This window comes from Natrix helvetica, assembly GCF_964273705.1.
Source record: "Natrix helvetica genome assembly, chromosome: 1".
NCBI classification, from domain to species: Eukaryota; Metazoa; Chordata; class Lepidosauria; order Squamata; family Natricidae; genus Natrix; species Natrix helvetica.
In genome coordinates, this window is record NC_138548.1 from 168,697,615 (window position 1) to 168,712,800 (window position 15,186).

Here is a 15,186-nt window from a genome sequence, read left to right on the forward strand (position 1 = left end):
ACTGCCTTTGTTAGCATGCAATATATTTCCTGCTGCATTTGCATGGCAAAGTCTCTATTCAGAAAAATAAATAGAAACTGCATTGTGATTTTTAAATGCTTCCCCCCCCCCTTGCAGTTGTTAAACTGCAATCGCAATACCCGATAAGAAGAAAATATTTGCAGCAATGCCAAGTACCTGAACCATCTGAAGTGGCTGGCTCCAGCGAAAAGGATCAGCATGAAGAAAGTGTGCGGTTGGGAGAGCTGTTCGAAGACCCAGTAAATGCTGCTCCTGTGATTTCCACAATGCTAGCACCGCACACCAAGCAGTTGGTGGTTAAAATTTAAAAAGCGAGACCGTAGTGAAGTCTGGGCTGTGATAAGAATCTCTTGTCTCCAAGAGCAAGCAGCCTCAGGAAAAAGTCACACAAACAATAAGGCTGACAGAGTCTCCGGAGGCTGAGCTAGTACTGTACACTCTGAGGGGAGAAAACTGATGTTCTTTCCCAAACGGAAGAACTGAATACAGTCTTCCTCTTGACTGGAATTCAGAAAGATTGCACATTAACAATTAATACACTTTAAATACCACCGAGAGGAGGCTGGTTTACATCATTTTGAATAGTAAAACAGTACGTCCCTGCCAGAAGAGCAGTGCCTGAAAACTGATCTTAGAGAGTACTGTTAAGTAAAAATAAACATGCCAGGATGAATAATTGGTGAAATGTGTTGCTGTTAATTGTTTGCTGATCAGAGAAGCTCCCGAGCTTGTCACAGTTGCAGACTGTTTAGTTAAAAATAAACTACCAAGTGTTTAATCCATTCTATTATGGATACATTTAGAAAGGAGCTAAAGCATATAATTAGCCCAATATATAGTGTAGGCAAATGTTAATAACTATATTACTCCATATATGTGTTATTTTCTCTCCCATACGAATATAAATAAATAATCCATATTAATGAGAGCTGCTATTCACTCTATTTTTCTTATAATTCATAGCCAATGTAAAGGTTTAGCAATAAATAGAGTCTGCTTAGTACCAAACACCCTATCTAATTTGGCATTCGGATCTTATAATATGCAAAAAATGCCTATGGATCATTCATAAGTGAAATGGAAATATGAACATATTCTTCTGAATATCTGAACAGATAACTTCAGAGTTGTCTGAATGGGCAGCAAATAGATTTGATAAATAAAATAAAAACTTAAAACATATATAAAGGATTTTAATTTTAATTCAAATAATCTATCGTTTCTTTTAAAAAAATATTTAAACAAAATTTAATTTAAGCAAAAATGTTAAGCTAAAGCTTAATGGTAAGCTTATATTATTTTATTTTTGAAATATCATAATTGCATTCACTGCTCCCAGTCAATCTAGAGGTAATAAATAATAATATTCTTATTTCTATGCTTGAACTATGTAAGCAGAGCAATATAATTATCCCTCAAATTACAATATTTAAGGCTGATACACCAAACAATAGGGGCATGAGCCCAGGAATTAATGGAAAATTCCAGTTGTCCATTCAGTACTTGGCCTTCCCAGGTGCTTACAGAAGACTTTAAGTATAATCTCTAAATAAAAGGTCTTATTCAGTATCTTTGATCATCAGTCTCTTTCTTTGAAGAGCTTTTTCCCAAGGTAAAATAAATTGAGTTTAAGTCACTGAGGCTTAAGTTAATCACAGCTGGTTTATTGATTTTACAAAATATTACAACATATATGTCAATGTACATAGTGTGAGCAAACGTTATACAGGCAGTCTTTGACCACAATTAAGCTCAAAATTTATGTTGCTAAATGTGTTGAGTTTTGCCCCATTTTACGACTTTTCTTGCCACCTTTGTTAAGTGAATCACTGCAGCTGTTATGTTTGTAATATGCTTAAGTGAATCCAGGTTCCCCATTGATTTTGCTTGTCAGAAAGTCACAAAAGGTGATCACATTTACATCCAAATGTAAATCCTGTGACCATGAGGATGCTGCAATGGTTATGTGAAAAATGGTTGTAAGTCACATTTTTCAGTGCCGGTGTAACTTCAAACGGTCACTAAATGAACTATTGTAAGTCGAGGACTACCTGTATTTTTAAACATCCAAATTAGTTTCAAATAAATGCATTTGTATGATTCCTAATGATGATTATTACATTATTTAATTATTTAAATAATTAGGAAATAAGCAAAACGTATCAAACTTTATATTATTTTCCCTTCAGATTTGAATTATCTTGCCTCAAAATATAGATAATCCTCAAGTTACAACCATTCGTTTAGTGACAGTTCAAACTTACCAAGGCACTGAAAACAATGGCTTATGACCTCTTTTCACACTTATGATCGTTGCAGCATGGCCGTGGCCAGGTAATCAAAATTCAAAGGCTTGGCAACTGGCATGTATTTATGACAATTGCAGTCTCTCAAGGTCACCTTTTGTGACTCTCTGACATGCAAAGCCATTGGGGAAGCCAGATTCACTTAACAACCCTGTTGCTAACTTAACTACTGTGTGATTCACTTAACAACTGTGAAAAGAAAGGCCACAAAATGGGTCAAACTCTCTTAACAACTATCCTGCTTAGCAAGGAAACTTTGAACTCAGTTGTGATCGTAAATCAAGGACTATGTTTAATTTTTTTTGCTGAGAAAGAATATATTACATTGAAATACATTCAGAAAAGTTTACGAAGTCTATCAATGAGATATTTTATTTTAAACAATAGCTTTAGGTTTAAAGTAACACCAAGTAAACTATTTGATCGACCGCTACATCATATATATTAGAAGACCAACAGACCAAATCATTGCCCATTTTTATTTTCAGAGATTTTTCCATCCGTGTTTTCTTTCAATTTCTAACAAAATTGGCACTAGTACCATATTTTTCTAATTTACATGAAATTATTTTGTTAAATACAGCCCATCAAAGGAAAGACTTGTGCCTTAATACATTTGCTAAACTTTGTAGTGTTTAACTGAAATGGCAGTTAATCCAGACATTTCCCTTGCTCAAGGATTAATAAATAAATAAATAAAACAATTAACAAGCTATTGCACAACAGAAAGGGGGAAATTGACTGGTTATTTTTCAAACATTCTCTTTAGCAGCCAGCAGATGTCAACATAAATCCACTATATGCCTCAACTCTAACCCAGATCTTGCCAGGCTGGATAAAAACGTGATGCTACGAGATGTTTCTCTCTATCAAGGACAGGCATTCATTTGAATATGCAGTCAAAATCTATGTATAATAAATTATTTCATCTTGGAAAATAAGAGCATGGCAAACAGCAGATTTCCGTTATTTTCTGCATCATGCTACCAGTAAAAAGGTATCAACATTTGCTTACATTATTTAGCCTTAGCCTTATTTTTAACTACTGGTATCTGAATTTCTATGAATGTTTAGGCATACGTACCTTAATTATCTACAAAAGTTTTCTTTCCATTTGGGTCAAATAACCTACAACATTATATAGAAAGGGGAGGGGGGATGTAAATCCTACTTTCAGTTCAACTGATGATTCAATTTTCTTGGTAACAACATGGAAGTGATTAGTCATTGCTTTATATTAGATGCTTGTGCAATTTCTAATCTATAGCCCTTGTATTTCCTGGCAGTTTCCCATGAAAATATTATCCAGGGCCAACCTTGTCTAATTTTTTTGAAATCAACTGAGATTTTGCTAGCTACTACATAAATATAGTATTCTCAGAAAGTTTTCATAGCACAAATTCTAGAATCACAAATTGCCAAATCCTAGAGACATGCTGTTATCGAATTAGTTAAGAGTCTTTAAATAATTCTATATTCTCTCTCCCAACCTTATTAAATACATTAGTTTAGCCTTCTTCAACCATGTTGAGATTATAACACCACAGATATTCCTAGTTTATCTAGCATGAGTGTCAAACTCGCAGCGTCATGTTACCATCACATCAGTGGTCAGATTCAAAACTTTTTACTACTGGTTCTGTGGGTGTGGCTTGATGGGCATGGCTTGGTGGGTATGGCAGGGGAAGGATACTATAAAACCCCCATTCCCATCCCACTCCAGGGAAGGTTACTAAAAAAATCCCCATTCCCTCCTGATCAGCTGGGACTCGGGAGGTAGAGAATAGATGGAGGCAGGGCCAGTCAGAGGTGGTATTTACCGGTTCGCCGAACTACTCAAAATTTCCGCTACCTGTTGTCCAGAACTGGTCAGAACCTGCTGAATACCACCTCTGCATCACATGACATTTCATCATGTTTTTCCCCTTGGTGGGATTTCCCCTTGGGGGAAATGGACGTGGCCTGTGTGCAACACATCCGTGTTGATACCTCTGTAAAAGGAAGGATTTCTATGAGTGGCCACAACAGAGAGTTAACAGGGCAACAGTACTGTCTTTTGACCAAGGCAATAGCTCAAAGGATTTGGGTATTCAGAGAATGTGGACATTTGCAAATATATTCAGTACATTCCTTGAATCTCCAGACTATTTTCTTTGGTTGCAATACAGAATGCTTATTTGCCTCACTACCTCTAAAATAATCTGCTGCTTTAAGATGTAATAGAGATGGCAGTTCACCCTAATAAATATTTTTTTTAAAAAAAATCACAACCTGATCACAGGTCCTTGCCTAAAAACGTTTAACTATATCTTAGAGACATAAAATTTTCCTGGTTTGCTTTACCAGTTCATTTTTTGGGGTAATCCCTAACTGCAAGACATTGGAAACTTCAACTGGAATTCTAGGAGCAGTTTATTTTACTTGCTGTGACTTAAATGGGGCTTCAAGGATTCTAGTTTGATGCTCCCTCCATCACCTCATTTCTTGAGAAAAATCAGCTTAACTCTTCATCACGGAACCTGGTGGTCTGCCTTTCTATAGGTCTGGAGAAATGTTCTTTGCTTCTCCAGGCTCTAGTACTTCCTCTGAGATCAATTGTCCTTGGAGTTCTTCTGGTCCCTCATTCTGAAACTATCCTATCCTCTCTCAGGGAACCATTTTGCCTCACTCCGATGTCTCACATGTTCCTCGCTCGCTCTCTCACATTTCAAGATGAACCTTTTTAAATGGAAGCTTCCTTGAGGCTAGGATTCTAAGATGACTTTTAACATTTACTTTCCTCAGGACAAAGGGAGGAACATTGGGTTCTTCCCCTGTTCTTCACATTAATCAGATACGTTTGGGGAGAGAATCTATTTGTGCTTCTGCTCCTGCCTTAGAGGTGTTTGCCTGTGCAAGAAGGACTTGCCAGACACATCTAATGAACACAGGGGTGCCCATTTGTTACAAGGATTATGTAACAATATGAAAATAACTGATTCTATTGGTAAGTCACACTGGATACTGACACTTAATTCAGATAAGGATATAATAATCATGGCAGCTCTGCTGTTGTCCAGTCCTTCCATTATATTTAAGAACATTCTTCTGCTTATATTACCTACACCCTGAATCAATTCAATATTGCCACATAAAAGGGAAAAATATTTTAATTATGATTTATAATGGCAAGTATAAATAGATTATTTTTGTAAGCATGATATACTTTTTTCAGGACCCTTTTAGTATAAATATCAATAATCATTACAAGTGCCTGGGTATTGACAGGCAAAATCCCAAATACACAGCCCAAATTTACTATTTGGGTGACATAGGGATTCTTTACAATATTTGCCCATGTGTATGTAGAACCCATGTATCAGTTTTGTTCTATCCATACAGCATCAATTACTCAAATGTGGCATTAATGACCTAGCACTGTGTCTCTTTGTTGTGATGTTATAATTTTAATGCCATTAATAACCTCTTATGTGTGAATACGTAGTGAAAGTTAACTATGTGAATACCACATTTCATCATCCTGTGCAGATGCTTTGTGCAGTTGCACTACGCATTACTATGAACTTAAGAAGTTAGAGATGTACAGTATGTATTTCTTCCCTCCTTTGTATGTCTTTAATCCAAAATGCCATCCAACCAACAAATAAATATAACCCATTTAGTTGGATAAAAATAAAGCTTATTACCACGCAGAAGAAAACCAAAACTATTAAGGAGTATCAAAAGTGGTTTAACGAAGAGAAATACTTCTAGTGTAAGGCGTATGAACAAGCCATTATGTTTTCTAACTACAGCTTTGCAGAGAAGAAATTTAAGTGAAAGGCAAAAATGTCTTTTGTCCTGCTGTGTGTAATTTTTAGATTCTTGTCTGAAAGTGAGAGAAGCCATTTCAGCTGGTGACAAAGGAAACGAAATGGTAATGCTGTTAAGCAAATGTATATAAATGTATATATATATATATATATATATATATATATATATATATATATATATATATATATATATATATATATATATATATATATATATATATATATATATATATATATATATATATATGTGTGTGTGTTGTAATTGTACTGATAAATAAATAAAGGGAGACTAGGATAGATCTATTTCGAGCTAATTAGCTCTCATCAGCTAGACATACCCTTACTGGGATTAGAACCCGGGGTGTATATATCTTAGGCAGAAGTCTTAACCACTAAGCCACGGGTTCTCTTCCTTATCAGTTGAGCCAGGGAAATAGGTATGTATATTGTGTCATTGTGTCATTAGTCATACCAGGGGTTGTAACACAAATACATACATACATACATACATACATACATACATACATACATACATACATATATATATATATATATATATATATATATATATTTGTTTTCGTAGATTTTCACGGGTGTAGGTATGCTGGTTTTGTTGTATTCGGGTCTTTTCCCGTGTAAGGTTGAGATTGTCTTTGCAACGTTTCGGCAGGATCTCACCTGCTATCTTCGTGATTTGGCCACATGGAAAAGAAAAACTGGACAACTTCCTCACACATCTCAACAGCCTACACCCCAAAATACAATTCACCATGGAAATAGAAGCAAACAACCAACTTCCCTTTCTGGATGTCCTAATCTACAAAAAACCTAATGGCTCCCTAGGACACACCATCTACCAGAAAAAAACACACACCAACCGCTACTTAAATGCACAATCCCATCACCACCCTGCACAGATCAACTCTGTAGCCAAGACCCTCCTCTCCAGAACCAAATGCCTAGCCGACAAAGACCACCTGAAAACTGAATTACACAAACTCACAAATGTATTAATCTCCAATGGATTCCAAAGAAAAACAATCACCAACCTAATCCAAAAAGAGACTCCCCCCAAAAACCAAGACACAGAACAGGACAATGGCATCGCCCTCCTCCCTTATATCAAAGGCACCACAGATAAAATCAGCAAAATTCTCCACAAGCACAATATCAGGACAGCCTTCACCACTGACCAAAAAATAGCCAACATCTTAAGAAACCCCAAAGACAAAATCCAACTAGAAAACCAAGGAGTCTACAAAATACCATGCAAAATCTGCCCAGCAATATACATAGGACAAACAAACAGAAGGATAAATGCACGCATCACAGAACACAAGAACGCAGTAAGAAAAAAGAAAAAACTTCCTCCCTTTTCCAGCACCTTAAAGCTACAGGACATGAAATCAACTTTGAAGGAGCCAGGTTAATCTCCAAAACAGAACACCTCCACAAGAGAATAATCATGGAAGCCATCGAAATAGAGAAACACCTCCACAGCATGAACAAACGTGATGATACCTCCCGCCAACCAAACATCTGGAAACCAGCCCTAGCCAAAAAACGAACACCACCCACCACCCAAGCCGTTAAAATACAAAACAACAATGCACACACAGCCTGCACCAATCAGCACCAATCTACCAATCATGATACAACCACACAACCAATCATTCCACTTACTGAAAAAAAAGCCAGCACCCTATCCCCTCCCACCAAGACTTACAGAAAGACGGCAGCTCCGTTCCCATTTTAAGCCCACATTGCTTGAAGATGGCAGGTGAGATCCTGCCGAAACGTTGCAAAGACAATCTCAACCTTACACGGGAAAAGAATACAACAAAACCAGCATATATATATATATATATATATATATATATATATATATATATATATATATATATATATATATATATATATATATATATATATATATATATATATATATATATATATATATATATATATATATATATATATATATATATATATATATATATATATATATATATATATATATATATATATATATATATATATATATATATATATATATATATATACACTGCATATATATACTGCATATATAGACTCTGTATTGTGATACTTCCCCTGATGCTCAAAGTTGCAGAATGCATATTGAATTTCTAATGTTGGATGACAGTGTGTAAAATGCCTTTCCCTTCGTACTAGATATCGCAGTCTGTATACACATACCCACAGACAGTCTGTATTTCTGTGCGTATGTGTATATGAGCACATGTAGATACTGGTGGGACAGCATGAAATCACACTTCAGAAAAATCAATCCCTGCTTTGATTTTGTTTTTTTAAAAGAGTGGCGTGAATCCAGTGATGTGTTATATGTGGAAAATGATACGTGCAGTGCATGCAGTGTCCTCATTTCAATATCAATATCAGAGTTTTAAGGAAGAAACCCAGTAATAGATGTATGAAATATTTGTCTGAGAGCCTTGAGAATCCCTACTAGCTTGGAATACACTTTGTGCTAGACAGATCCACTTTGTTGTTCTATTAAAATGGAAAACATTCAAGGCCAGCATGTTTTTTTAACACAGAACTTTTTGTAACTGTTCTGTTCACTATACCTCTTCTTAGACACACCTTTTATACATATTTTTTCTTAATTTAGAGCAATCCAATAGCCTTCTATGAATAAATGCTAATTACCATGCATCCATTCTTCAACACGCTTTCTTGTAAACCATATGTTAAAAATGAAAAAAAGGCGACTGCCACTGTTTGTATGTAAATCTCAGCAGGTTATATTATTCTGAATTTACGACTGGGAAATATAAATGCTAGCCAGATATTATTTGATGTAGAATTTGTGTCACTGCTAACTGAGAGTAGAATGCCCTTAATAGAAACCGCAGCAAAATTAATTCATGTTACTATCACTATATGACAAATAATTAGATTGTTACTTGAAATGTTACTCTTATTTGGAATTGCAATTGAATTAATCCTTTGTTTAAATAAGGATAAGGGCATATAAGACTACACAATTTTTATACTATTAATGTTGTTTGAATCTGAACTTATTTTTGCTTTTATTTTTTATATCTTTTTCTTTCTGTTGTGAACTATTTTCTTACAGTTGCTGCTAGTATTCCCCCTCCTACGGACTAGTAAATGCAGCTTAATAAAAAAATAAATGACATTATTTGAAATATTACCCAAATATCTATTTTGTACTAGCTTTTGTGCAAAACATTGTACAGATCTTTCTCTATATTGTATCTTTTTATGGCAAGCAGGAATTTTTATCCCATATCTTTTCAGTTTACTATATTTCTTTTATTATAACTCAAGCAAAGTAATTTTCTACTAGTAAGTGCACAAGAATTTTTAATATAGCATTAATACTTTTCCTTTGCTACTTGCTTGTTTAGAGTCAAATCTAGGCATAATTTCAAAGAGGCAAAATGTTTGTCAATTTCAGGAGAATGAAAGTGCTTGATTATTGGCAAATAATCAAAAGGTCAGAGATTAAAAAGTTAAGTACACCTAACTTTTTGGGGCACTATTGTGATTATACAAAATCTTATTGTCCAAAAATGGCTTTGAATATTTGCCATGTGACTTTAGGCAACTGCTTTGCCAAGAAGCATGTTTAGTTCTTTTACTCCCCTGGTTCCTCACACCTTACTTATCTCCCCTTGCCCCTTCCCCTTCCTCTCCCCCCTCCTTCACCTCAAATCCCTGCCTAAAATTATGCTCTTTCTCCCTACATGTTAATTTGTTATCTAAAATAGAAAAGAGACTCTTATGAATTTTATTTAATTTTTTATTATTAGTTAGTCCTCGGTTAACAATGGGTTTTCAGATTTTCCATTCCTAAGTGATAAAGTCAGAAATTGCGATCTCAAGTGAGTGCATCACTTAGTGACAACAATCACAGCAGTCTCTGTTGCCATTGTTAAGCAAGAATTGTGAGTTGTTAAGCAGAACTTTCTTCAACAAGTAAAGTCACTGGGGAAACTGGTAGGAAGTCAGAAGTTCCAAGTAGCTCACAAGCAGGGTGACAGGTGAATAAACGGCTGCTGTGGCCCAGTGTGAGTACAGTTGAGCTGAAGGTGACTGCTGTCAGGGATGGGAAGGTGTGCAAGCCGCTCTACGCTCTTCCATCCTCAACTGACCTTTGCCGTCTTCTTCCTCCAGCTTCCCAGCCCTTCACAAAGACCAGCTGCCCAAGCCCAGCACTGTGGAATGAAGCCCTAGCTATTTTAGCTACCCTGCGCTCCACAGTCCCTATCACCCTCCATTCCACCACCCCATGACCTTAGCTATCTTCTTGCTGCTGCTGAGACACGTGCAGCTTGGCCCTCTGTGAGATAGCTGCTGGCGACAAAAAGCCTTCCTTCGGCGGTCTCATAAGAAAAGCTGGCCAGGCCTTAAGAAGGCTGCAAGATGGATTGACTATATTCAAAACAAATACCGGACTAAAAAATTTCAGTTAGCTTATGAATGAAGGCATAAGGAATGTTACAATTTATTCAAAGTTAGCTTAATAAAGGGGGAGTTAAAGCACAAGAATAGTAACATATTAAAATTAGTTAGCTTATGTTAGTGTATGGTTGTTAAATGTTTATACCCTGTATTTTGCTCTGGGAGGTCAGGGGGAGGGAGGGTGGGAAGAGGGAAGGGTAAGGGGGGTGATAATTGTAAAATTTATTTTAAAAATTTAATGAAAAAAAAAGAAGGCTGCAATCTTGGGAAGAAGGCTCGCATGGTCAGCAGCTGTCTCATGACTGCAGGAAGAGGAAGATGATGAAGATCAGGAGGAAGATGATGAATGGTAGAGTGCATGCAACTCAAAGTGCAGAGGTGGGTAGGGATTCTTGAACCACATCCTGTGGTCATAAATGTGGCAAGCTGCTAAGTGCACAAACTTTGATCACATGACTGCAGGGATGCTCCCACCGCCATAACTTCAATAACAGAATGTAAATACCATTTATATAGTGTTGTTGTACCTTTGAATGATCACTGAATCGTCATTAAATGAGGACTAGCTGTAGTATCTGTATGCCACCCAATCCCAGTGACTAATAAAAATATTAAAACAAGAAAAAATACAATAAGAAAGAAAAATAAAAGAATAAAAGTTGATGAGGATAAGAAGAACTGGACAGGAACGAAAGAGAAACGTGTGCAGGAGGCTTCACTCATCCTCACCATAAGCCTGGATAAAAAGCAGATCTTGAGGTCTGTTTATCATTATAATATATCTTATTACATAAGGGGAGGGTCTGTGTTATTTATATAGCAGTCACTTGTGAACATTTCTAAAATTCCTTAATTCATACCTAGAACATGTACATTACACTAAGTCATAGTTTGTTTAACTTTGGTTTAATGAATAAAGCAAAATTATCTAAAATTATTTATTTACAGTCACAGCAGTTTGTGTTTTATAGCATACAAAGGCAAAACTAAACAAAATCGCATTCTGTCTTAGCATGATGCTCGAAATATTCCATAAGCTCCCTAGAAGAGATTGGTTCTGATTTCCTAGTTTAGTTCCTCTTAAAAAGCTATTCAGACTAGAACATTTAAATTGCCCAGCTATTAAACTTCAGTTTACTTTTTTTTTTCTAAGTGAAAAGGAAGCACTGCAGACCAAGAGTCAAGAAACCTTTCCATGACTATTTCTTTATATTGTTAATTTTCTTAAGCTTCCAAAATAAAAGAGCTAAATATTTCCACTCACATACACCCACAGACCTAGATATAAATACACTAAGATTCTAAAGTATAAATATCCGCCTATAACGCATAGTGTCCTGAAACAACATATCTAGCTCTTAAAACAAATTCCTAGTGTTTAATCAGCAAAATCAATTAACCAACACATTCCTGAAAAAAAACCTATGGCAAAAGATCGTTTTGGAGGAGAAGCAGTGATCTAAACAAAAAACAGTGGAGATTAAAGGAAGAAATATTTTGGCATATAACTGTACATAATACTCAGAGGAAGTGGGAAGATGGCTGCTTAATGTATAATTTAAATTGGTGGTGGTTATTGATAAAGACTGTTAAAACTGTTGTACCTTAAAAAAAATCCTAGCTACATGATTGCTCCTCCTCAGTAATATTGTTCCTCCCTTTGAATTTCCTCTGCAAATTCACACTGTTACTAAGGAATACAACATCTGCACTGCAGTATTGACAAACCATCTGTTAGATATTTCAGTGTAACATAATTTCATGGGCATCATCTATGCCCATGAAATTATGTTACACTGAAATATCTAACAGAAAAGCTAAATAAATAAACAGGTCCCCAAATCAATGTAAGTCCAATATAATTTCTGAGATTTTCAAGAAAATATTTTCCCCCCTTTCAGAAAATAAAACTCTTTTGTATTTCTGTATGTGAATTACTTTATGGTATTAAGTTCTAATCAGGAACTGTTACAGGTTTCTCTTAGGAGAGACAATATCAACAATGCATTGGTCCAAAAGCTTTAGAGTTGTAAGCAAACGTGTCTATTGGCAGAGGCATTTGTTTGGTGGAAAGATTCTCCCCTCCCACCCCTCACCCCCAGTTTATCCCTTAAAGGTCATTCAATTGTGCTCGAAAAGTCAAGGGACTTCAAGAGATGTCTTAGGGATGGAAAAGGAGGTCCATTGTATAAGTTGACACGGTCAAAGTTCTGAAGGATCAAGCTGAATATTTCAACATTGGAAAGAAGGGACATCGTGATTTTAATGTGTCTTGGATAATAAAACATACCAAATTTGATTGGTCTTCCATCCCTTTCCTTTCTGCGCATGTACAGAATTTTGTCACAAAATCCCTAGGGGATAGTTTTCATATAAAGTCAAGTCTAATCTTGGGAAAAGTTTCAAGAGATGCATTCCAATTTTGATAAGACAAAAATAAATAAAATTTGATAGGATTAAAAGAACCAGTTTGGTGTAATGATAACGCTATTGTTTAGAAACTAAGAGACTGAGTTCTTAGGCATGAAAGCCGGTTCGGCATCTTTGGGCCAATCACTTTTTTGGGGCCCAAAGGGGCGTTATTGGCAGAGGAAGGAATATTGGTATGTTAATCATTTTGAACTATATATGAAAAAAGGCAAGATAAAATTTTTAAAAAGGATGTTTTTACAGATTCCAATTTAAGCAAGGATGTTAACTAGGTAAACCTTTCCCTTTGATAACTATTCAAAAGAAAGCAAGACAATGATTGGTAAGGCCCTTGCCTATATATTTTGTTTTTGTTTGTTTGTTTTGTTTTTATTGGATTTATATGCCGCCCTTCTCCCAAAGTACAACATTAAAAAACACACATCCCAAAAGTTAAAAAGAAATTAAATACATATCCCCCCCCAAAAAAACGAATTTATAAGACAATACATTTAAAAATGAGTTAAAATTAACAGGCCAGGCCAGCTTGCTGGAAAAGCCAACTTTTTAGGGCGCGTTGGAAGGACCGGAGGTCAGGGATTATGCGAAGCTCCGGGGGCAGCTGATTCCAGAGAAGCTGGAAGCTTACTTCCAGGTAAGCTTACTACCAATACATTTTAGTCTCCTTATTAAACAACTAAGATTCCACATGAATAAGGAAGCAATCTGTTAAAATCATATATTTTTTGGCCAATATAAACCACTCCATTGAGAGGCTTTTTTAAAAGAACAATTCTTGGATAAACTGGTATTTGCAAAGTGTAGTTACTTAGGTGCTGTTTGTATGTTAGTCCACTTAAATCCAATAAGGCTTACTTACTGTCAAGTAAGAGAACAGTAGGATTGCAGTTTTGTTAAAGAGAATTAAAAAAGCAGAAGCTGAATCAAGCATCTATGACTTCATTTGCAAATTTACAGTATCTTCTGAAAAAACAAAAACTCCTTCAAACTCCACTTCCCCTCTCTTCTGACCACTGGCTTATAATAGCATTAGGAAAAGTGTGCATATAATTAGGGTCTAATGCTAGATGCATCAGAACTTAATAAAAGATCAGCTGCTTTGGGCAAAGATTGGAGGAAGTAATATGACGTATATCACCTTCTAAATCTAACTAACAGACAAATAAATATAACACACACACACACACCTCTTAGTACAAACCATTGCAATTAAAAATGAACTCCCGAGGTCCTGGATAAAAAGGGAACTGGCAACCATGAACTACAAATAGCAAGGTATTCTTAAATTATCATTATTGTTTGCTCTTGCCTATAATCATAGCATCTTCTAAGCAACTGAGAAATTGGCTCCTGGCAATAGCATAAATTCATACTGATAAATTGGGTATTAAAGGCGCTTCCTAAGAAAAAAAGAAAATATGAAGTTGTGACTCCAATCTTATCCTTTTTCCTCCTAGCACTGTGGAGTCTGTATGGAGCCTCGGGAGCTAAACACATTAGTGTTCAACCCAACTCCCGCTTAAGAGCAAACACTGGCAAATGTTTGTGTAGTATCTTAAGAGATATTTATCTATCTGAAAAATAAATTTGGAACAAATAATTCTACTTCTGCCCAAAGGAACCTTGGTTTTCTTATCCTGAGCCATTATTAAACAACAATTGAATTATCACAGATTGTTTGAAACCCATCAAAAATATTACTGGTACAGTCTCTAACTGGTCCCCCCCTCCCCCTGCAGACAGATAGAGAATCAATCAGAATCAGAGAAAACAACTGCTGATACTAGATATCTTATATAATCTCCCGGTGAAGCAAGGAGACCCCATAAAAGCTTTCTTATGGCAAAAATGCAAAACATATCAGGTTCCCTTGGATAAAACTGATTTTCTGTTGTCTATTGCTTGTGTCTACATTAAATTGAATTCTAATATGACATGATCACTCTCCTCTCAAAGCTTCCTGCAACTTCAACCCCCTTTATCATTTCTTCTCTATTAGTAAGAATTAAGTCTGGTATAGTTGTCCCTCTAGTTCCCTCACTTATCTAGGTTGGTCAGGACCTGACTGATGTCCCACCTGATGCAGAGTTTGTTTCCCAGTTGATGTCAGGGTAGTTAAAGTCCCCCATTACTACTGTGGTATG

At 35.8% G+C, this 15,186-nt stretch overlaps 1 protein-coding gene across 9 annotated transcripts in view; it reads right to left on the reverse strand.

The window, feature by feature from the left end:
* The window catches only part of ZNF385B (zinc finger protein 385B), a 246,750-nt gene that overhangs the window by 70,643 nt on the left and 160,921 nt on the right, over positions 1-15,186 (reverse strand). The window contains exon 1 of one of the 9 annotated variants that reach the window (XM_081938920.1): positions 178-610. The exons of the other annotated variants lie outside the window; for them this stretch is intronic. Coding sequence (XP_081795046.1) covers positions 178-186 — 9 coding nt within the window. The 5' untranslated portion in view covers positions 187-610. Of the gene's footprint in view, positions 1-177; positions 611-15,186 lie in introns of those variants that run through there. 9 annotated transcript variants of the gene reach the window in all.